This window comes from Euprymna scolopes, chromosome 12 (assembly GCF_053919585.1).
Source record: "Euprymna scolopes isolate OS-2025 chromosome 12, ASM5391958v1, whole genome shotgun sequence".
Classification (NCBI taxonomy): Eukaryota; Metazoa; Mollusca; class Cephalopoda; order Sepiida; family Sepiolidae; genus Euprymna; species Euprymna scolopes.
In genome coordinates, this window is record NC_136493.1 from 10,980,701 (window position 1) to 11,005,114 (window position 24,414).

At 30.2% G+C, this 24,414-nt stretch overlaps 1 protein-coding gene across 23 annotated transcripts in view; it reads right to left on the reverse strand.

The window, feature by feature from the left end:
* Positions 1 to 327: 327 nt before the first annotated feature.
* The window catches only part of LOC145291177 (uncharacterized), a 168,440-nt gene continuing 144,353 nt past the window's right edge, over positions 328 to 24,414 (reverse strand). For 9 of the 23 annotated variants that reach the window (XM_080136730.1, XM_080136727.1, XM_080136739.1 and 6 more), the window contains 5 exons: positions 13,276 to 13,371; positions 10,014 to 10,109; positions 7,384 to 7,492; positions 3,971 to 4,026; positions 328 to 1,686 (listed from right to left, as the gene is read on the reverse strand). In XM_080136730.1, the coding sequence (XP_079992856.1) occupies positions 1,606 to 1,686; positions 3,971 to 4,026; positions 7,384 to 7,492; positions 10,014 to 10,109; positions 13,276 to 13,371 (438 nt within the window). In that variant the 3' untranslated portion in view covers positions 328 to 1,605. The remainder of the gene's footprint in view (positions 1,687 to 3,970; positions 4,027 to 7,383; positions 7,493 to 10,013; positions 10,110 to 13,275; positions 13,372 to 24,414) is intronic. The other 14 variants (XM_080136738.1, XM_080136734.1, XM_080136733.1 and 11 more) reach the window with 2 other exon arrangements.

A 24,414-nucleotide genomic window follows, 5' to 3' on the forward strand; every position in this document is an offset into this window, starting at 1 on the left:
AAATGGGAGAGAGAGACGGTTGTTCTTGATATTCATAAAATTCGATTTTCTTAGTTAAAAATCAATCTATATGATCAATTTACATGATTTTATTATTTTTATATGTGGGAATTCTAAAGAAGAATATAAAAATGATTTTATTAATGCTCTAATCAGCGTTCATTTGCATTTCAGTGTTTTTTTTTTTGTTTTTTTTAAATAAGTGATGAGAGGAGGTGTCATCCTCGATAAGTAAAACTAAAATGTGCTTATGCATGCGTGTGTGTAGGACACTGGATCCATGACAATCCATTTGGTTCAATTTAAAAAGAAATAACAAAACCTGTATATTGTCATACTTTTCTTTAAACTATTATTTTTTGCTTTTTATTTAAAAAACAAACAAACAAAAAAAAAAACAAAAGGGCAGATCAAAGATTTTTAATATACAAGGTAAAATTTATCAGAAAAAAGTCATTTTTATTTTTAAGGTTTTTTTTTCTTTGTTTTTATTTTTTCGTTTTTATAAAAACGTTTAAAGTAAATATCTATAAAAATATAATCTGAATGGAATCCTTTTTGAAAAATTTCTTGGTCAGAATTTGTGGTTGAATTTTAATGTGTTACAAAAAATGGTTATTAAACTGATTACAAATGAATTCAGAGACGAAAAATCTTTTTATTTTTTTTGTGTCCGATTCAAAACTTTATATTGTAAGGATTCCATAAGAAAGTCGACAAATAATTTCAAAATGATGAACAAGGTATTTTTGCCATAGGCAAGTTCGTTCTATGCCACGAGTCAAGCATTATTAAAGTAATATTGAAATACTCCTTGAAAATAACAAATCGGCTAATCAATCTGAACCGACAGCGTTTATTAAATAGTCCTTTCACATTAAGACAATGTGCCTATTCAATAATAAGTCTTTGTCTGCCTAAAATTCTTGGATCATTTTAACAGTTGTTCAAATTTCAAACTTTTTGGTCCTTTTTAGAATTCAACTTGAAAAAAAAAAAAATCTTTGCTGTATATATCCATCACAGAATGAAGATGTGATATCACGAAAAGTATATAAATTGATCAAGTTTTTTTTTAAGAAAATTAAATTTTATTATTACAAAATGGGATGCTTTTTTTTTTTTTTTTTTTTTTTTTATCTGCCTTGTTTTATAAATAAGGGGAAAACTCAATTCAAACTATGAAGATCAAAATCAGCCTTATAAGGGATCCAATTTACTATTAAAATCGCTTAAAAACAAACTTGATCAATTTACATGATTTTTGGAATATGACGTGTTCATTCTGTGATCAATATGTACATCAAAGATTTTTCTGTATTTTTTTTTTTACTTTTAATTAAGTTGAATTTAGAATAAGAACCAACTTTTCATTAGAATATAATCAGAACACAATATAACAATAAGCGTGGAGTAAGAAAATGAAAAGTTATTTTATAAAAGAAATTTGGTACTCATATTTTTAACCATTCGTCTTGATTTTCTATTGAAGGAGTTTTAGCTTAGACAGGAATTAAGAGATGAAAAAAAAAGAAGGGGGGGTCAAGGAGAGTTATTTATCGAATAAGGGAGAATGTCCAATCAATTTATAAGTGATAGTTTTTACTATTGAATAAGTTCCACATAGTTTGCAGGGAAAAGACCGAGTTTTCCATGGCATTCGCCTCTCCACCAGCCTTCATCGATCTGAAGGAAAAAAAAAGTTACAATGAAACAAATATGAAATAATAAACTGCTTGTCAACCAGAATCTGGTTCTCTCATTTGAAAAGGTTTTATTGGGTTGAAATAAATTTATATGGAAGAAAAAAAAAAAATCGAGCTGTCTTTCTTTCTATATTTATTTATTTATTTATTTCCCCAAAACCTCTGGCCTTGATGGAGGGAAGACTAAAACTTTCTGCTAATGATTCAAATGATCTGAAATAATATCTCCCTTCTTTTGGAAATAGGGTACGATTATGAATATCTCCAGTACCAAATAATCTTTATACACTGAAATTTATTTTACGTATAAAAATCAAAGAGGGGAGATATAACATATGAGAAATATTTGGAATCAAGTCTCTCTTTGCTATTATTTCAGATCATTTGAAACCATAGCAGCAAGTTTTAGTCTCCCCTCCATAAGTGCAAAAAATAGGCTCTGGATGATCCCTTAATGTGAGACTTTAACAGCAAATATCACATATCCCACTAAACAGTACAGGTTATTTCCAACAAGCCTTCCTTTGTTAAAGTCGGATCAATAATAGCTGAGATTTGGAACTTATAAAATTGGCAATAAAGATGGTATATCTATACTTGTAGCCATATTGAAATGCTCATATCTGGTTCTCTGTGATGAAACTACATAAAAATCGCAGGTTTTTTTAAGATTATAATACTATTCTCTGGTTAAAATTTTATTACAATTGGTAAAACCTATATTTTCAAACCAATATGCCCAAATTTGCCTACATTTGTATATATAGTGTCCTGCAAACCAGCTTCGGTTGTCTCCCCTGGTGCCAGTGCAATCTTAAAACGTAAATACAGAAATATCTTTATGGTGTAGGTACGAAAATGTCATATCCCAAAAACCATGTAAATTGATTAAGTGTGTGTGTTGTTTTGGTAAAATGTTTTTTTCAAACATATTTCACTCTTTATGTATACCAATCCTTTTTGCTTAGAAGCTCAATGTCTGTTAAATATAACAACAGAGCACATATAAAGGAATAACAGTATAGTTACGTTCCAAGATCCAAACATTTATTTTTCATGCAAAACAGCTCCTCCAGCATATTAAACTTTCAGTACATTTTTTACGGATCCATTTCGTTATGCAGAAACAAACAGTTATGTCAACATTTTTTTTTTTTTTTGCATATATTCTTCAGAAAAATTAGAAATATATATATATATATATATTTTTGTTTTTAGCAGTTATTGTAGCCATTACAAGGCTGATTTTGATCTTGGTAGTTAGAATTGAATTGTCAACCATTTTATTTATTAAAGAAGACGAACAAAAATACACCATCCTTGCTTCCTCATCAAATTTGATTTTCTATATAACAAAAATCTACTTGATCAATGTGTGATTTTTGGAAGATGACATTTTTGTTCCATGATGAGTATGTACATCATAAAGATTTTTCTGTAATTGTGTTGTTTTTTTTCCTTAATTAGGTTGAATTCTGGACAAGAACCAAATAACTAATACCTGAAATGTCGAAACAACAAACACTGAAAAGATTTACTTTTATTATTAGTCTGCCCCCTCCCCCATATTGAAAAATTTATTTTATTTCAGAAAACACTTGATTTTAAAAAAAAGTCAGCAATAAAGAGTTTTACATTTTATTCAATTTCCAAATTGAAAATTTATAATAAATATTCTTATTGAATTTGTAGAAGATTAAAAAAAATTAAATATTTTGTAAAAGTTTGGATTAATTCATTGTTTTATGAAATTTTGTTTCTTTACTTTTAAATTAACTTCATTATCAAATCAGATTTTTTTTGTTAATTATTTAAAAATTATTAAAGTTTTTTAAAATCTTATGATTTTTGTCCAGAATTTTCTCTATATTAAAAAAAAATGCATGAATTGATCAAGTAGTTTTATTGTTTTAAAGAAAATCGTTTTTAAGTGATCAATTAACGAGATGTTATAGGCATACAACATAAATTTGAATTGGTTGAATTATCTCCCTTTGTTTTGTTTAGATTGTTTTCAAAATGGCAAACAAGACAACCACACTTAGGTTACTCAAAAGATTTGACTTATTTAAAAATAAAACTAATTGATCAATTCATGATTTTTGGAATATAATATTTTCATTTTGTCATAGATACGTACATCATTCAGATTATTTTTGTTTTGTTTTAATATAGAAGGAAATCTGGACAAGAACCAATGTTACATAAGGTTATTTTTTTCTTATTTCTATGAAGTTGTGAAAAATTAAAATATAAGTCCTTACTCTGTCAATTCCTGTGATGATGTCATCAGGTTGGAATGAAAGTTCATCACTATCGGCTGCGGAAAGAAAAGAAGGGAAAAAGTAATCAAAGGAATCACAAAAATAAAAATTATTTTCAATTACTCAGATTTCAAAAGCTCAGCTGTACTGAATTATTTCTTCAATTCTTACAACTTTCTGACGGTTGGGTCAATAAGCCTCTTCGGGCCAGCTGGGTCCTTAGGGCTTTTGGCTGAAGGACTGTTAACGGGATTTATATATTTTGATTTGGTCAGTAAAAATTGTCATATTGCAAGTCTGCTGTTTGACAAAGGAAATCTCAAATAAATATTTGTTTATAAACAGATAAACATTGTTATTTGTTCATAAGCTGGACATTTTTGGAGAGAGAATTTCTTTATCGCAGCGCTGACTGAATCGAACAACAACTTTAGACTGGCACAATGAGTACAAATGATCACGGCCTGTGCAGCGGACGCATACGTGCATGATAATAATGGGATGAAAGATATATAAATTTATATTAGGTTTTATTGACAAACAACTGAAAACTATGAATTAACACAATTACATTTTGATAGTTTAAGAGTTTATATGAAATCAGTCAATTGACAGAATAACTTATTTGGATTTCGTAAATAGAGAAACTCTAGCGCATTGATAAAATCCCAACCAGAAACGATCATATGTTTGAATCTAAAATGCAAAGAATGTTTATTTTTGTCAATCGTTATATAAGCAAGAGTAATCAATATAGAGATGATAGAAGAGAATGCTAGGAATTTCTATGACATGACTCTCGGACAATGGATAAAATAGTTTGTTTTTTAGGATTTGATAAACAAAACAATTCTAGACTGGATCTTTAAACTTTCAAGCAGAAGATATCTTCGAATGGAAACAAAGACAACGAAAAAAGAATACAATGAGTTATGTTAAGCGTAATATAGATAAATAGAAGTGGGGTAACTTTGGGAATTACAGAAAATGAAAGTGGGGTGACTGCAAATTCGGGAATGAGTGCATAATTAAAAGGATTTTATACATGTACACAAAGGTTGATGGAATAAAGGTTATCAAAAAAATACACACATATATATATATATATATATATATACATACTCACAAAGCCAGACCCAATGCAATATGCTGATTCAAGTGTTAATTTATCTATTAGGGCAGCAATCAATTAATAAAAATCTGATGTGACTGCATTAATAAACAAGAGATAAAAATAAAACCGAAAATGCAGTAATTCTACAAGTATTATAATGGTGAATGCTCTGATGAACTGCAAGCACTTGTGCCCCCACGACGTAAACACCCTCAACAGACCCGACAAGCTGCAAAATCCCACCCCCACACTGTAGAGATCCCTAGATGTAAAAGATCTTTCTACTCCAGTAGTTTCTTCCCCAGAACTGCTAGACTTTGGAATTCCATTCCAGGTCACTGCTTCCCCAACTGTACTGACATGCATAAGTTCAAGTGCAACGTGAACCAACATCTCGCTGCCCAAATCCCTACATAGTACCCCAGTAGATGTTTCCCCTGATAGTAGCCCCCTACACCAAAGTGGCAATGTGCCTTGTTTGGGGTGAAAATGTAATAAAAAAAAAAAAATAAATAAATAAAATAAAGGATTAAAAGAGAAAAGGATATTGGATGTCTCGTAAAAAAGGATGTAAAAATAAAGTTTAAAAAAGGGCAAAAAAAAAAATTATATATATCATGTGTAGGTAGACAGTAAGGGAAAAGCCATAAAAAAAGATGCAATTATATAAAGTAATGGAAGAATATGTGTGAAAAAAAACTTATGAGGGATGGGTAACTTTGGGAATTACAGAAAATGGGAGTGAGGTAACTGAAAATTCCAGGAGTGCATAATTAAAATAATTTTATAGATATATATATAAAGGTTGATGGAATAATGTGTATCAAAAAAAATAAATATATATATACATATTTATATAAATTAAGATAATCAAAGGGTAAAAAAATTGGGCATATTTAAATTTTCTTTTATTATTAATTAGAGCAACAATTAACAACAAAAATCTTGTGTTATTTGCACAAACAAAGGGGACCTAAAAATCAAAACGATAATTGCACACATTTTCTTTTTCTGTCTTGTGTGAACAATCCTTTTTCAGGAGGCATTTTTAATGGTTTAATCATGCTATTTAGCAAATAGTTTGAGCTGAAACAAATGGTGTCGCAGCCAAAATTAAAAACCATGGTTGAAAACTGAAGCAGGATGCAGAATCAGTTTATGTATCTACAATGTCCGGGTGTTTCAATGTTGGCAACAAACTGCCATGCTTAGTCAGCTTTCATTCAACAGAAGAGTTAACCGCTTCAACCAACTCAAGGTAAATACCATCACAAGTTACAACAAAACTACAATGAATCAAAAACTAGTCTCTTGGATTTTTAATCGTTTTAAGAAACTTAAAGGGTTAAGCTGAATTGTTTTCTTCACTATGGCAGAGTTTTAGATTATTTTCAAGTATATCAAATTGATATACTTTTTTATTTAGAGCCAAACTTTCTAATTCTGAACAAATTCAAGAGAAATATGAAAGTTACTTGCAAAACAGTCGTTTAGATGACAATCACAAAAACCCATATATTTGCAATATTTGATCGAATTTCTAATACATACACGAAATGTTTGCTTGTTTTGTTGGGTTTTACGGCATGTCAACTCTTTGGGTTATTTCATGCCAAGTGTCTATGGGTTTGGGGAGCCTTTGTCCTCTGCTCTAGCTATCATACAAAGGGTTCTTTTTAAATTTTTTGATAAAAGCCAATTTTTTTTAAATATGATAGTATAATGTGGGGATTGTATACACAAAATGAAAAAAAAATAGAAAATTTTTTAAATTTTTAAATGAAGAAAATAAATATAAAAAATGAGAAAAGAAAAAGAAAAAATGCCCTTTTGACTTGTCAGAAAAAAGTTTATGTTCATTTTTACTAATGACACACACACACACACAAAAAAAAAGACACTGAAGATTAATGAGGTAGCATTCATCATAATTCAACTGTCAATCTATCATCTATCTCCACATATTACTTCTTCAAAACAGTTGACCCAGAAAACAAATTCTTCCTCCTTTGTCAGAAACATGACTTCCATATAGACAGAGCACTAAACAAGAAAATAGGGAGAAAAATGAGTTACGAGACTGACAAAAATAAACTAAACATCTAATTTCTACTTTCCATCCCAAATCAGTTTTGTCTTCAAGATACAAAAAAAAAGCATGAGATTATTTTTGTATGGATAAATACATTTTGTATCGTGTCAGATTTTTAACAGAAGTGTATTTAACAACGTTATCCAAAAAGAAAAAAAAAAAAAAACGGAAAAAAGAAAGGAGAAAAAAATATTTTTAAATGCTTACCTGCTTCATAATCGTAAAGAGCAACTGCGGTTAGATTTTCTCCTTCCACTTCTGGCGAAGTTGCTTCGGCACCATCAGATTCTGGGCTTGTTATGTCTTGTGGACTTTCCTAATTTAAAACAAATATGACATTGCACAATAAAAATTTAAAACAAGTGATATTGTATGAAAAAAAAAAAGCACAAATTTCAAAAACATTCTTAAAAGCACTCAGAATTACGTAGAGTCATCAAAATATCAAGAAATTTTGTTTTTCAAATTTCGTACAAAAGAAACTCATAGTTTCAAGTTGTGCTCAAATTCCATTATCTGAATTGGTTGAAAGCTGAAAAGTGCCTAAATGGTTCATAAAAAAAAAAAAAAAATGGCGTTTTACTTAAATGAAAAAAACTGAATGAAGCGTTGTCAAGATTTATAAATTCTGCGAAGACTTGAATAGAAAACTATTCTAAGAGAAAAATGGTTGACAAAGAAAAATAAATTTATGGTCACATAGAATTTTGACAAGCCGTCTTAAATAGTAATGAACATGACAATGATTGAGACTACGATGGTTGTGATAAGCACTGTTGGCAATATTCATATCAGTAGTTTTTATCTGTTTTTAAAGCCATAATTTTATTTTTAAAATTGCTTCAGACAAGGCATGAAACCACTTGATGCATTAAAAAATACTTCAAACTCAATAACTTGTCAATGATAAGTGTTAGATGGAATAGATTTTGATCCAGAAAACAACTATTTTTCCTTTGCCAGAAACACCACTCATGGAATGTGAGGACTAAAAGACAAAATAAGGTGAGAGTTATGCAAAAGTAAACCAGAAGATCTGCTTTCTACTCCTTATGCATATGAAGAGTCGTTTTATTCAACATGAATATTGTTTAAACCAAACCCTTTCCCAAAAAGGTATTACTGCATGTGAAGGGGAGGGATCTCAGAATAACGAGAATAGATACTACACTTTGATCCAGACAGAAATTCCAAAGACTTCCTGTATCATGTAAGTTCTAACTGAATAGCAAGCAATACAATAACCATTTAGAAAGACAACAGACACACTATATAATACTATAAAATTATATCTTGATTAGCCATCTATACCAGTGGTTTTGAAGGGCAATTCACATTCACTTTTTATTAAGTATCTGGGCTAATCCAAGCTTATAGTTTGCCAATCAAACAAAATAGATTATGCTCCTACTAATGTAGTTATGCACTAATATATATATATATATATATATATATATATACATATTATTTATTAGGAGGTATATTTAGGAAAAAAAGAAACGGGAAAAGTGGTCAATACATTAGTAGAGCTAAATATGTTTTTATTTATTTCAACCTCAGGGATTTTACTTAAATTATTACAAGTTGTTTCAATTAACAAGACAATAAAATTATTCTGCCGATCTCATCAGGCAACCTAAGTGACAATCTTGAATTTGGCTTAGATCGTTTGCTTCGATCGGCAGGATACTTTTATTGTATTGTCGATTGAAACAACTTGTAATGATTTAAGCAAAATCCCCGATATTGAAATAAATAAACACACACACACACACATATATATATACACACACACACATACACACAAATACATGACAAAACTCCATATTCTAAATTTCAAAATATTGCCTATTTTACCATTTATTTGTTTCAGCATATTCAATTCTTGACAGCACCTGTTTTGTAGCGTAGAATTATTCTTGCAATTATTATGCCCATTTTTTTATTTTATTTTATTCCGCCCTTAACTCATCAGAAGAAAAGGAACTCATCAACTTAAAAAAAAAAGAAAAAAAAAGGAATATGGGCATGATTACAAAATCCGAAAATCGAAAATTGCAATTGTGTTTTCTTTTAGTCACACCATCTTTGAATTTTAATTGGCATAATAATGATGAGTATATATCTGTGCTACGAAACAGGTGCTGTCAAGAATTGAACATTTCAGCATACTTAAAAAGATGGACAACATTTTGAAATTTGAAATATAGATTTTTTTTATTTGTATATGCTCTGTAGTTACATTTAACTTCATAAATTAAAGGATTGGTATAAATAAAAGATGAAATATAATTGAATGTGCATATTTTTCCATAAACGTGTGCGTGTAAAGCAATGCTCATCTATAAAATGAAGTTCTCTTAGGTTGGCAGTAACAAAGAATATAAACAAAAATAAAATTCATAAAGTTTTGTAATTTCTCCAACTATCAGCAATTTGTTGACATCAAAATACCTAACTATGCCGATCAGAGGTGCCTTGGCATTTAGAATTTAGATTTCAAATCTTGGTGTAGATACATCTGCTACATCTACTCACACTGAAAAACTGTAATATAATGAAACAGTTGTCTGCAGAGGACTATATTTTTATACATAAAATGCTATTGGTAACGTCTTAAATTTAAATCCAGGAATTCTGAGAACATTCCAAATTCCAGTCTTTTTTTTTAAACAAGTTTTTCAAGTATGTTTTGATCTGTTTTTTTGTTTGTTTGTTTGTTTTTTTTTAAATATTTAATAAACTACTCAGATTTCTATGGTACAACTGAGCCGTGCTAAGTATTTAAAAAAAAAAAAAAAAGAAAAAAAAAAGAAAAAAAAAAAGGGGAATATTACCACAATTTCTGTTTTGGTCACTTCTTGCTCTTGTGGGGATACAGCTGTCTCTTTTGGAGTTGGATCAGGCTCTTGCTCTGTCTTGGGTGTCTCAGGCTTGAAACAGAGACGGACTAGACTTTTAGTTTTTAGTATGACTGATTACAGTCATCAACACAAGCCATTAAACAGTTATAGAGAGGGAGAGCTTCAGCTGCTCAAAAGTTGTTATATGTTAAGAGCAGTAGCATAAATATAGAATTGAAGAAGGTTGTTAGTGCTTAAAATACACATGTAAATTTTTAATCTAGAAAATGTTGGATTATATATATTTGTTTACGGTTAAAATTATCTGAAAGTAAAAACTTGAATTTCACAAGGTTGTTACTAGTGTCCAATAAAAAGAGCAAGATATTTTATTCAATTAAGGTAAGCAAAATTACCATTAGTCACAACAATAAATCTATCTCGGTCTAAAAACGACTTCATTAGGTGACAAAAATAGCTCCTGATCTTAGTCGAGGTATAACCTTTAGTTTTCATTCTCATTAAAGGTCATATCTCGATTAAGAATAGAGGCATTTTTGTCATGTGATGAAGTATTTTTAAACTGAAACAGTAGATTTATTGTTGCGACTAATGATAATTTTGTTTATCTAAATTGAATAATAAATACATATATATATATATATATATATATATATTTTCTTAAGTGAGTAAAATTACTAGTATATAAAATAGTTAAGAGTAATAGGAAATGAAAGGTCAGTTGAGGTCAACTTTCTGAACCGGAGGTAAAAATTAGTAGATTCTGGGAATAAATAGAAATGGTTATGGTGTCACACGGTTCAAACAGAGAGAAAGACAACTGAAATGCGCTGATAAAATATGATGAACCAGTGATTACTGATCTAGGTCTCTCCCACCTCACTGGTTATTTATTTGGAACGAAGATCAATTCAAATAAACCTCCTCTGTCTTCCAACAGATTTGTCTGGAGTTAACGTTTTCAAGATATGAAAGAATTTGCAGTTGGCATTTCCTCAGTTTGAAATGACGTGTACAATGAAAGCATGCAACGACGAAGGTAGAAACATTTTGTGGACTTTTATAATAATTATGGCAACTTTGTGTTTGGCACAATGTTGAAATGCAATAATCATAAATTTCACTTTGGATTCCTTCAATATTAACAAAACGCCACAAGAATCTTGTTAAGAAACAGAGGAAAAATTTGTTCATAATCCTTCATTCTATAATTTGTTTGTTTTTTATGGAAAGTGCTCCAGACAAGACATAAAGCCACTTGATGTAAAGACTTAAAAATACCACTTCAAGGTAAAAAAACAAAAAACAAAAAAGAACTATAGTCAATGATAAGTTATACACACACTAGCAGGCAGACGTCTGGGATTAAATGAGGATCAATAAATTTTTTACCTCCCATTCTTTTGTCATCAAAATCAGTGAAATTCCCCATTTTTTTTTTTTTTTTTTTTGTAATCAAATAGTTGGAAGCCTACTGGCGTACTAGGGGAAAGCTTCACATGCCTCCCCGCAGTGACTTAGTCCACAATAAATTGTAGTCTACATTGCACTGTAAAGAACCTTGATTTTATAAAATTATCTGTAAATGAGATAAAAATGCTGAACAAAAGTAAAGTATTATGGTTTGATTGTGCTCTAAAAAACATTCATTTTGAACGCGCCTGTCTATAAAAGAATTTACAGTTGATTTTTCTGCTTGTGCGGTAATAAAACATCTCAAATGCACGAGTGATGTTAGGTTGTATAACTTTGATCAAAATCGGATTTCCTTCTTTAATCAGATTTTTTTATTATTGATTTTCAATATTTATTAGATACATTCTGATACAAAACCTATGTAAGAACACCCCAGACACATTAGAAACCTTCGTGTGAAATTAAAAAAAAAAAAATCGGCTCAAACATTTTAGAGTCCATAGGAAACAAACCAACTCACAAAGTTCCTTTTATATAATAATAGAGATGCATGCACACATACATTCATGTTTTACAAAAGTCAACAAATTAAGAAAAATGTCAGATGGTAGTATTTCACATATTAAGGGGGATTGAGAAAGCAAATAACAAGTCAGAAAATCACTTTCATTATAATTCCATAATGAACCCCCACCCTTTTTTTTTTTCAATATCAATTGATACCTTTTTTAACTTCTCAGTTGGAGACTTGTTGTTGTTTTAACTTTATAGATTAAGACGTTTTTTGTTGTAGTTTTAACTTTATATTATTTTACATGAATATTAGTGCAAACACTGGCAAAGCATAATTTGTTTGCAAATTTTGACATAGTTTGTGGATACTCTTATCTCTACAATAAGATAAGTTAAATCTCGTTCATTTGTTGCAATTCATGTCCAAACAAATTTAAAAACTTTTTTTTTCATCATTTGGAACAATTTTATTAATAAAATCATTTGGAACAATTTTATTAATAAAATGACTGAACGATAACGTAATTCACAAAATAAAAAAATAAAATAAAAAAAAAACTAGCATTTAACAAAATATATGGTGCTTATCCAGAACTCCTCCTATATATAAAAAATAAAAATCTGTATAATGTACATACCTATGATGGAAAAAAATATTACACATACACAAAAAAAAAAATTGCATAAATTGATCAAGTAGTTTTATTTTTTAAATAAATAAGAAAATCAAATGTTATCACTAACTGAAGAGCGACTGTTTGTCATCGCCATCTTGAAAATAGTCTCTTACCAAAGAGAGAAAGAAATAACTCAACAATTTAAACTTGCAAGGTTTATGATAAAAATTCCTATTAATCACTTTAAAAATGATTTTCTTTATAAAATAAAACCACTTGATCAATTTAAATGAGTTTTGGAATACGATATTTCCTTTCTGTCAAGGGTACATACTTCATACAGATTGTTCTTTTTTTTATATATACAGGGGAATTCTGGAGAAGCATTGAATATACATTTCATATCATATTTATTTATTTAAAAAAAATAAAGAATTTATTTTGTCATTTTGTAAAACATCAGTTTCACTGCAGAACATTTTGCAGATTATTTTTAATGACTTATTTTTCCATTGAATTATCTTTAAAGAAAAGATAATATTTTTTTACAAGAAATTAAGAAAAGAATGGCGAAAGGTAGTGAATGGGGGTGGGGAGGAAGTTCAAAGAGCGAAAAACAAAAATGAAAATAAAAACTCCCAAGTAAATAAAGTTAAAAATAAATGGTGGTACAATCAAATAAATATTACCAAAGTTTCCGCTTTGTCTGCTTCTTCGTCCTGCTGAGATTCGACCACCTCTTCTTGTATCGCGTCAGGCGCTTGATCTGCCTTCGGTGTCTCCGGCTTGAAACAGACCAACTGAACTTAATATGACCAATTACAGTCATCATCAACAGATGCAAACCATTCAAAATCAAATGGTCAATTCATTGCATGAGCAGCTGTTGGCAAGCAATGCTTTAGATAAGCTAAACTATCAAGCCATTTTTATTTATTTAGTACTTATTGGTTAAATACAATTACATGCAGGAGTTCATTTGTAAATGGACCACCCGTGACCTGTTGGGTCAGTATTATATATAATTAAATAAGTTCAAATGTATTGAACTTAAAAAAAAAAAAAAGATCTTTGCAAAAGTGCTCAATACATATATAGAGCTTTTATAAGTGAAATTATATAAATAGAAAAATCTACGCAGAATAATCTACACTTCAACAATATTAATCGTCACGTCATTTTTGAACTCCTGATGAGACAACAGCATCGAAATGTAGATTTATTCAGGTAGGATGTTTCTGATGCTGATAAAATTCCACTTATATGATGGATTCTCCCATAGATTTCGACACATGAACTTCCACCACAACAACTAAGTTGCTCGGAAATCAACACAGATGATTTGTTTATAGTGGTGAAGGCTTTGTGTAGAACAAACCACACTTTTTTGTATATTACTGCTAATCTTTGTTGGTGCAGATGACTGCCACAGGACAGAGTATACAGTAGACCGCAGGTTTTACATCAGTTTCATTCTCCTAAATGCATGTCTTAACGAAGACTGCGGGTGCATCTTTCCCAGTGAATTAATGCGCTTTAAGCTACAAACCTAGAAATTTCTACGACTCAGCACGGTACATACAGTGCTAAGCCTTCCCAAATGGTCACCCATCTGGTACTGGCAAGGCTTTTCTCACGCACACACGTTATTTTGGTAAAAAATAATTTTTTCAATTATATTTCACACTTTGTGTATATCAATTCTTTTTGTTTAGAAGCTCAATGTATATTAAAAATAACAACAGAGCACATAGAAAAGAATAACAGTATAGTTACATTCCAAGATCCAGATATTTTTTTTTTCATGTGAAATTGCTCCTCCAGCATGTTAAAATGTTTGGTTCATTTTTTACAGATTCGTTTCGGTTTGCATAACAAAATGGATCTGTAAAAAATGTACCAAAAGTTTTACATGTGGGAGGAGCAGTTTTGCATGAAAAATAAATAATTGAACCTTGGAATGTAACTATACTGTTACTCTTTATATATCGGGTGTCCAAAAAGTCACTAAAAAATATTGAATCTAAGTTCAAAACCCTTCAGTGACTTTTTGGACACCCTGTGTATAATAAATAAGTGATAAAAGTCTATAATTCCAAATTTCATGATGTTGACCATCTTACAATTTATTCCTTTAATTACGTTGACATTCACAATTCTTGACAGCACCTGTTTCATAGCACAAAATCATTAATTTAATTATTATATCAATCAATGAATCTATTCTGCCCTTAACTCCTCAGAAAAAATATCACCTATCAATTCATTTAAAAAATAAATAAAATTCAATTACATTGAGCTTCATAAATTAAGGATTGGTATCAATAAAAGGTGAAATATAATTAAAAAAAAAAATCACATTTCCACAGAAATATATATTGTTCTTATTAAATATCTAATTTTTTTATTTAAGTATAGGTTGATAAAGTAGCAGCAGCCAGCAGTGGCTTTGAAACAAGCAACATGTTCAAAGCTTTTGGCAATTACCATTCCTTATGACGTCATCAATTTTCAAGTAAATGTATATTTCTTCATTTATAATTGCATGACAAGCAAGCACGATAACAAGCAAGACTCAACAGAAATTTTGTAGCGGACTTAACGATAAGAAAAAATTGGGATTTCTAAAAAAAAGTTTTGTTTTATTAGCAGCACAAAAAGTTTTTCATGGTCAAACACACAAACACACACAAAAAATGACTTAATGAATGGCCATCCAAAGGATTTGAGTACTTACAGAATTGGTTCCAAGTATTGATTAAATCAGTTAACAATTTGAAAGACATTTTTTTATGAAGTGCTTTTCAATTTTATTTTAATTTTTGAGCAGCTAAAATTGTTTTTAATTCTAACTAATCTAACTTTTCAAATGATTAGTGGCATCTACCTTTTAGCATTTTTTTTTTACGCCTTCAAATTATAAACTGCTTTGTCTATACTCAAAGACGAAAAATAAACAATTCTTGTCCTAAGGTCAGTATCAGCAGAATCAATCAACATACCAATCTATATCAATACAATCATGCGACAACTAAATTTAATGATCAACTTAAATCCACCAGAATACATTTCCATTATTCGAATACTACCCTCCTTTGGCTCTAACACTAGATGTAGTTACCCCCCCCCCTTTCAACATTTGTGTCATAAATCTTCATTCACTGTAAGAGTTTGCCTGTGTGGCACAATGAGAAAGAGCCATTTTGGGGGAGCCTCAGCTCCCTACATTTGGGAGCGTTATAGCCGCCTTTCTTGGTACTCGAATGGAGACAAGTATATTTTAACATGTGCTATCAAAGACATGGCAGAAACAGAAATCTCTACCTTGATTATAAAATCGGGTGCGTAAAGTTTTGCTGCAAAAGTGAAAGGCAATGAACCTTTCAAACCAATCATTGACTGAACTGAAAATACTGCCACTGACTAATATTAGTTTCTGTCTCGTTCTGGCTGATAGGTATTAATGTTTCTGTCTATTTCTCTCTCTCCCAAGTTTTTTTCAACAAGGGAAAATTTGTAAGCAGATTTTGGATGCCATTCACAGTGAGTTAGTCTACATTGTTAACTAATTGTATAGAATTTTCAATTCCAGCATAAAAGATTCCTGCCAGTAGTGAGAACTCAAAGAAAAGACTCACCAGCAGAGCCAACGACATATTAACATCTTTATTTATAAGTGATGTGTCTATCGCTTTTTTGGTACTTTGGTACTTGTAGAGTTTAATCAAGGCATTAAAAAATGAAAATATCGAAAAAAGGTTATATTGCACGTATCCATGAATTCTCCGAAAAAAAAAAATTTCACTTAATTTCATCAAGTAGTTTTTGTTTTATAGCGAAAAAACAAGTGTTATGATACCGAGCAAAATGTTCGATTTTTAGGAAGAAAAGCTAGTATTAAAAATGGGGAGGGAGTATCGGCGCTTTATATGGAGTTATTTCCCCGTGGTGTGTCAACAAATTTCATAATGGTTGACTTCAACGCGCTCTCATAAGAACGTGTTTTATGTTGTAGAAAAAAAACAAAAAAAAACTACTCAATCAAATTAAATGAAATTCTTTTTTTTGGGGGGGGATCTTCAGTCCAAAACGGATACGTAAAAATAACCTTTTTTCGATATTTTCATTTTTTAATGTCTTGATTAAACTGTACAAGTTTTTTTTTAATCATTTATCCCCCCACTCCTCAACCCGGGGAAGCTAGTTGCCACACCCAGAAAGTGACAACCATTCCAGATGTGTCCGCATGATGCAAACACACCAAGTAATACTCCCTGGCAAATGGTAAGGTTACACCTGCTGGTATTGTAAACGACCGTTTTTGTCTTAATTTTTCTAGGCAAGAAAACATCCACTAGTTTTTAGATGAGGAAGATATTATATTATTTGGATTCTTCTGATTAGTGTTCTCATCTCGAGTCCACATCAACCCATAGTGTAGTAGATCAAGCACATTAAAATTCAGTTATAAAGTTACTCTATTGAAGGTTGAAGGTTCAATCCTCAGTGCAGGCGGCACTCAAAATACAACTGAACTGCTTAAGATTCTGCTCAGTCATGGCTGACAGAACGAGAGCATGCTACTCTTCAGAATTAAATAAAGGGTTCCGTTCTAAAATCTATGCAGATTCCAGAGTTTGACACAATACACCTGAAGAAAAGTCAGTTTACATCAACCAAAACATTGTGAGAATGACACTCAAGATGAGAACAGTCATTTGAAGAATACAAATAAAATGGAAAACCTTTAATTTCAAAATGCAGATGGCAGTCAGGAATTATTTGCTAATCAAAGAAACCAGATTCCAGTGCAAACAAATTGATTTAAATAAACCGTTCAGACCAGAATATTTAACTAATGCAATTTTTTGTTTTTTTTTTTAAATAAATAATGTGAGTTCGGTTAGGGATGATTAATCAAAAATGTTAAACTTTCCAATACAATTTTTTTTTTCTTCACTTTCAACATTTCCATTTTAATGCAATTCTGAATTTTTGACATGAGATGTGAATTTCTGTATTGTTTTGGTTACTCCGACAATTCTCATCTTGAATGTTATCAGCACAACGTTTCAGTCGTTGTACAACCTTCCTCAGGTATTAAATCCATGTTTCCTTTTCCTAAGGAAAACTAACCCCTCCCCTCTTTTCCTTAGTAGATGTTGGTTGGTTGTTTTACGGCATATCAACCTTTTCAGGTTATTTAATGCCGAATCCAAAGATTTTGAAGAAAGATTTTTTTAATAGAATATTTGTTGTTTTCAAGTCAGTTTCTATTTAACCCATAGTTGGGACCCTAACAGGTACTACCACTCCGCAATTAAAGGGTGGCTTCACACTCCCCAAAGCCCACAAGCTGGGGCCTCACCACTGGATATAGTTTAAGGCCATATCCAGAACCTTCCTTAGTAGAGAAAAGGAAACGTAGATTTAACACCCGAAGTAGGTCGTAGGTTACAACGACCGAAACGTTGTGCCAATAAAACCCAAGATAAGAATAATTGTCCGAGTAACAAAGAACAATACAAACGTTTCCATTTTAACTTCACTGTAATTTTATAACTAAATCTATACTTGAAAGAAAAATGATTATATCAAATTATAAATATATATATATATATATATTAGTTCTTGGGTCATCCATTTATTAGTAGTGAAACAACACACACACACACACAGCTGATGAATATTGGTTTTTAAAAATAGCTCAATCGATCCACAGCAATTCTGTGCAGAAGAGCATAAAACTAGAAGTAAAGACAACATATAAAAAAAATGTTAGAATCATCTGATGAATCATTCACAGCATAAAATCAATGGTTTTTTTTTTTTTTTTTTTTTACATAGGAATCCCCACTTATCAAGGCTCGAGAGCCACTCGAGGATAAGGGTTAATGAATGTACAGTGGTCAAGGGGAACATGTCAGTCATCGATAATAGTTGAAATTTGATAAATTGGATTACTTAAGGGGATGGCTCATCAAGAATTTGTTCACGTTGGACTTGAAGACAACCATGTTGTAGTCAGTTGGAAAGTAAGAAAATGGAACAAAGTTCCACAGGTGTGCAGTTCTAAGAAAGAAGCTTTGTTCATGGAATCTAGATTTAGGTTTAGGCACAGATAAAGAGTGGAGGAAATTATCGATAGTGGTTTCAACTAAACGAGTGTTTTTTTTGTAAAAGTCAGGCCAGCGGGGACCATAGATTGGAGCTCAGACGAGCACTTGCCATAAAAGTAGCATTATGTCTGATAAAAATTTTAACACATACTTTATTCAATACACACACACACATATACAATTGTCTTTTCCGCTTTGTATTTGGTACATGAAATGTAAACAGCCTATAAACATTATTGTAACCATTTGTTAAGACTTGCTTGATATTATTATCTTATAAGCATTTGTCTAACAAGATTATTTTACCTCTTTGTAAAATCTTGACTTTCTGTACAATCTTTTGATACATTCAATTAGGTATCAATCTCGTATTCATGTTGTATTAATAATTGCCTGATACCGTCTTAATAAGCATTTCTCTACATAGATTATATTTGCGTCTTTTTAACCTAAAACCTGTATTTGCTGTATAATGTTTCGGTGTCCTCAATTCGGTGTTGATCATATATTTACGCCAATAACATTCCATAATGCAGAGGACAAATTTTTAATATTCCTAGAAACAGAGTTGCAGTTTTTCTATTATATTTTCATAAATTGAAATTTTTAGACACTTTGCCGGCACTCAAAATACAACTATGAATTACTTAGGATTTCTACTCAGTCATGGCTGACAGAACGAGAACATGCTTCCCATGCGATTAATGTCTAATCTAAAAAAATTTTTTTAAAAAAAGCATGCAGTTTAGTAATAATTTTTTTTTTGTGGTTATACAAAAAGTAAAATAAATAAAAGTAAAAAACATCGAAAATACTTTCGTTAAGACCAATAATAAAAAGAAAAAAAATGTATGCAGATTTTAAAATAAAAAATATGTAGATTTTAAAATAAAAAAATATGTAGATTTTAAAATAAAAAATATGTATGCAGATTTTAAAATAAAAAAATATGTAGATTTTAAAATAAAAAAAAATGTATGCAGATTTTAAAATAAAAAAAAATGTATGCAGATTTTAAAATAAAAAAATGTATGCAGATTTTAAAATAAAAAAATGTATGCAGATTTTAAAATAAAAAATATGTATGCAGATTTTAAAATAAAAAAATATGTATGCAGATTTTAAAATAAAAAAAAATGTATGCAGATTTTAAAATAAAAAATATGTAGATTTTAAAATAAAAAAATATGTAGATTTTAAAATAAAAAATATGTATGCAGATTTTAAAATAAAAAAATATGTAGATTTTAAAATAAAAAAAAATGTATGCAGATTTTAAAATAAAAAAATGTATGCAGATTTTAAAATAAAAAAATGTATGCAGATTTTAAAATAAAAAATATGTATGCAGATTTTAAAATAAAAAATATGTATGCAGATTTTAAAATAAAAAAATATGTATGCAGATTTTAAAATAAAAAAAAATGTATGCAGATTTTAAAATAAAAAATATGTATGCAGATTTTAAAATAAAAAATATGTATGCAGATTTTAAAATAAAAAATATGTACGCAGATTTTAAAATAAAAAATATGTACGTAGATTTTAAAATAAAAAATATGTACGTAGATTTTAAAATAAAAAATATGTACGTAGATTTTAAAATAAAAAATATATACGTAGATTTTAAAATAAAAAATATGTCCGTAGATTTTAAAATAAAAAATATGTACGTAGATTTTAAAATAAAAAATATGTACGTAGATTTTAAAATAAAAAAATGTATGCAGATTTTAAAATAAAAAATATGTATGCAGATTTTAAAATAAAAAATATGTACGTAGATTTTAAAATAAAAAATATGTACGTAGATTTTAAAATAAAAAATATGTACGTAGATTTTAAAATAAAAAATATGTACGTAGATTTTAAAATAAAAAATATGTACGTAGATTTTAAAATAAAAAATATGTACGTAGATTTTAAAATAAAAAATATGTACGTAGATTTTAAAATAAAAAAAATGTATGCAGATTTTAAAATAAAAAATATGTATGCAGATTTTAAAATAATATGTATGTAGATTTTAAAATAAAAAATATGTCTGCAGATTTTAAGACATTTTGGAATTAAAAAAAAAAAAAGAAAATTAAAATTAATGAATCATTTTAACGTACGAAGAGAATTCAATTCCACGCCAGAGAATATCCTCAAGTATCTAAGGTCCCTCCATACAGGGGTTTGTCAGGACCACATAACATGAGTACATATTGTCTCCCTACAAGTAAACTGTGACTAAATATTTAAAATAACAGTATTCTAATCCCAAAATAAAATCCTCTCGGCACAGCTACACACTGACTTATCCGAGGATTAATACATCTACTCCAAGTGATGTTTCCTCAAGTAATAGCACTAAGTTGGATACTCCACCAAACCAGATGAATACTTGTCTTAGAATCTGGCAAGACTAAAAGACCACAAGAAAAATATAACATATTTAACTGATAAATTGAGGAGAGAAAAATTGAACATTCTTCAACTCAGTATTTGGTAAAAGGAGAATTTTAATGCAACACTGAACTATGTATCTTATGTAGATTAAACGTTAGCTTTGAGAAGGTGCGTCTTCATTTCTGAGAACTTACTCCAAAGTAAAATGAAAAAAAAAAAGAAAAAAAAAAAAATGGTTTTTGACATTCCAATGACCAGGCGTTTATTCATCTTTGAATTAAAAACTTGTTCATTGGAATTTAAAATAACACTGTTTGCTTATATATGCTCTGTTGTTCAATGTCAACATTTATTTGGTTTTCACATTGAATAATTCTGATAAATTTTATATATATATATATATATATCTAATATATAAAAGGCTATATGTCTATCTGTTTGTCTGTCTGTCTCCACATTTTAAAACTATCTCACCCGAAACTAAAAGTTGCAGAGCAGTGCTAGGGCCTCAAATGATTGGATTTTTTTTGGACCATCATTTTATGGGTTTTTAGCCAGTTAAAATTGTTTTTAAGGGGGTCAAAAATGAGTCAAAATTGAAAAAATCTTGTACATTCATCTTAGTTTATTTTTAACCAGTTCATGTGTGTGTCACGTTGGTACAGTGGTAACGCCACCAGCTTTTAATGCTACAGTTTCGGTTTCGATTCCAGCTGATGGCACCCAAATACTTTTTTTTTTAACTTTTGAAATCACGACTATAATAATAATATATACAAAATCTGGACAATTTAAAATATCATATTTAAGCATATTTTACGACCAGGCAAAGCCCCACCCCCTCCACTAGTGTGTATATACATTTCTCTACGCAATAACTGTCAATTTTCAGTCTACAGACTCAAAATTTGATATACAGGGTAGTGAGATTTGGGAAAATCTTTGCAATCCGTTTCCGTCCAGAAATTTGGCTGTTAAGGGGTCAAAGTTCAATGATTTGACCTTTGAGAACTCTAACAAACTCCTCCGAGAATTTTGGGTCTAAACACTTGAAATTTTAATGTAGGTTCCTTGGACATGGATCTAACTTAATAACTTGATTTGAGCCAAAAACAATAAATGTTAAGGGGTCATAATAGGCGTTAAAGTTAAAAAAATTGACCTTTGCTGTCTCTACCGAATTACTCAGACAATTTCTGGTCTAAACATTTGAAATTTTACATAAAGGTTATTCAGAGATAGGGCAAGCTTTTTAATCAGTTTGGGTCGAAAATTTGAGTTACCAATATATAAATGTATGTTTGCATGTCCGCCTAAAACTTTCAAAAGAGGCGACGGATTTTCACAAGATCAGTATTGTTTGGAAGCTCAACCCTTCAGACGAGAAATATCGAAAAATTGGCTAAAAACATTAATTTCTTCACCCTCAACTGGGCACTTTTCTACAGGAAGGGGTCGCGTTTTTTTTTGCAGATATTTTCGAAAGTCATCCCCTCTTTTCGATTGTCTAGCCTTAATTTAAACCTACGTCACTTCTGGTTTGGCTGTGGTCATAACAGCAAAGACGTCACGTTTCCCCCCCCCCTGTTCTTTTCCTCCTAACACTTTTTTTTTTCTCAACATAAACCTCCTAACACCTGGGCAATGCTGGGCTGAAATGCTAGTATATATATATATATATATATATATATATATATATATATATATAAACTATATGGCATAGCCCGGTTGTAAAATACACTTAAATATATTTCAATTTATGAGCCAATTCTTTATTGATTATTATATTGTACCCAATATATAGTAATGATTTCTAAAGTTAAAAAAAAAAAATTATCACTTAGGTACCATCAGCTACAATCAAAACCAAAACATAGTTGTTACTATCTGTACTATGTTAATCCTATAAATATATATTTGCGCATGGGTAGAGAAGCACTTTAAGTCAACTTACGCCTGCCGTTTCAACTTTTTTTTTTTTCCAATTTAAACCCCTTAGCAGCTATTTTTAAATGTTCCAGGCCAAATAAAGTTTTAAGTCTGTAAACCAAAAATTGACAGAGTAGTTTGATAGAGACTGTTCCTCCCGCAGACAAACAAGCTCACTTTTATAGATAGATAAATATATATGTAGTATTATATTAGCATGCCGAGGCAACCCCGAGTAACCTGGTCAATTATTATTATTATTAGAAAAGTAAAAAAATTTGATTTTGGAAAATGTTAATTTACCGCGTGAAATATTGAGGCAGTTAATTCAACTCAGAAATAAAATAAACAAAATCGATTTAGGAATTTTCAGAGTAGTTGTTGAATTTGGTTAGAAGTAAATAGATTTTGGTTTACGTGATAGGTCACCTGTCTGTGTCCTTGGGCACATGGTTGGGGTTTTGCTGACGTAATACATAGTTAGCAGAGATCAAGCTAAAGAGTTGGCGATCAGAGGTTGAGAGAAACCGCCACTGAATCGTGATGGTCCCAAACAAGGTGTGAGTGGGGGGGGGGTTGATAATTAAGATGTAGAACTGAACAGCAGCATACCTTTTCCAATGAGAAAGCATAAAAAAATAAGGGCTTGTATTTAATACAAGCAAAACTTCTGTTGTAAGAATCTTCAGATTGCAGGGTTTTTTTTCCAAGGATTCGTAAACTCAAGATCAACGGGATAGAAGTTATGTTTCCTTATTCTCTAATGTCCATCCCGTAGAATTGTATTTGTCCTTTTATTGTTGATATATGTGACCATGCACACAGACACAAAAATAGATGGTTATAAATATACATATAACTATAGATGAGAAGTCCAGGATGACTGGAAACAATGCCGAGATAAGCGGAGAGCACATACAGCACCTGGAAGTCTCAAATGGTTACCCATTTAGTACTGACCAGGTTCAATGTTGCTTAACTTTGATGATCCAGCAGGAACTGGTGTATCAACATGATTATCTCCTTGCCACTGGACTCAAGCAGTGCCGATTCAGGAGAGGTGTGGTTGGGGACTACGCAACCCTTGCCTAACAATTACATGTGCAGCTATCTCTACAGGGGGTATCCTTTGTCTTTCGAGACTGAACGTAGGCATCGATTGAACTATAAATGATTATATGAAATATATGAACACAAATAGACGACCCATCAACAGTAGAGACTTGTTTATACATGCGTTACATATACACTGACTGGCTACATAAAATATATATATATAGGATTTGTTGTTGGCATTTTTTTGTTTTGTTAAGGCGATATTAACAACTTTGAAATGCTGTTTTTTGTGTTTTTTTTCTCCCCGCTATCTTAGCATTTTTTTTAAAG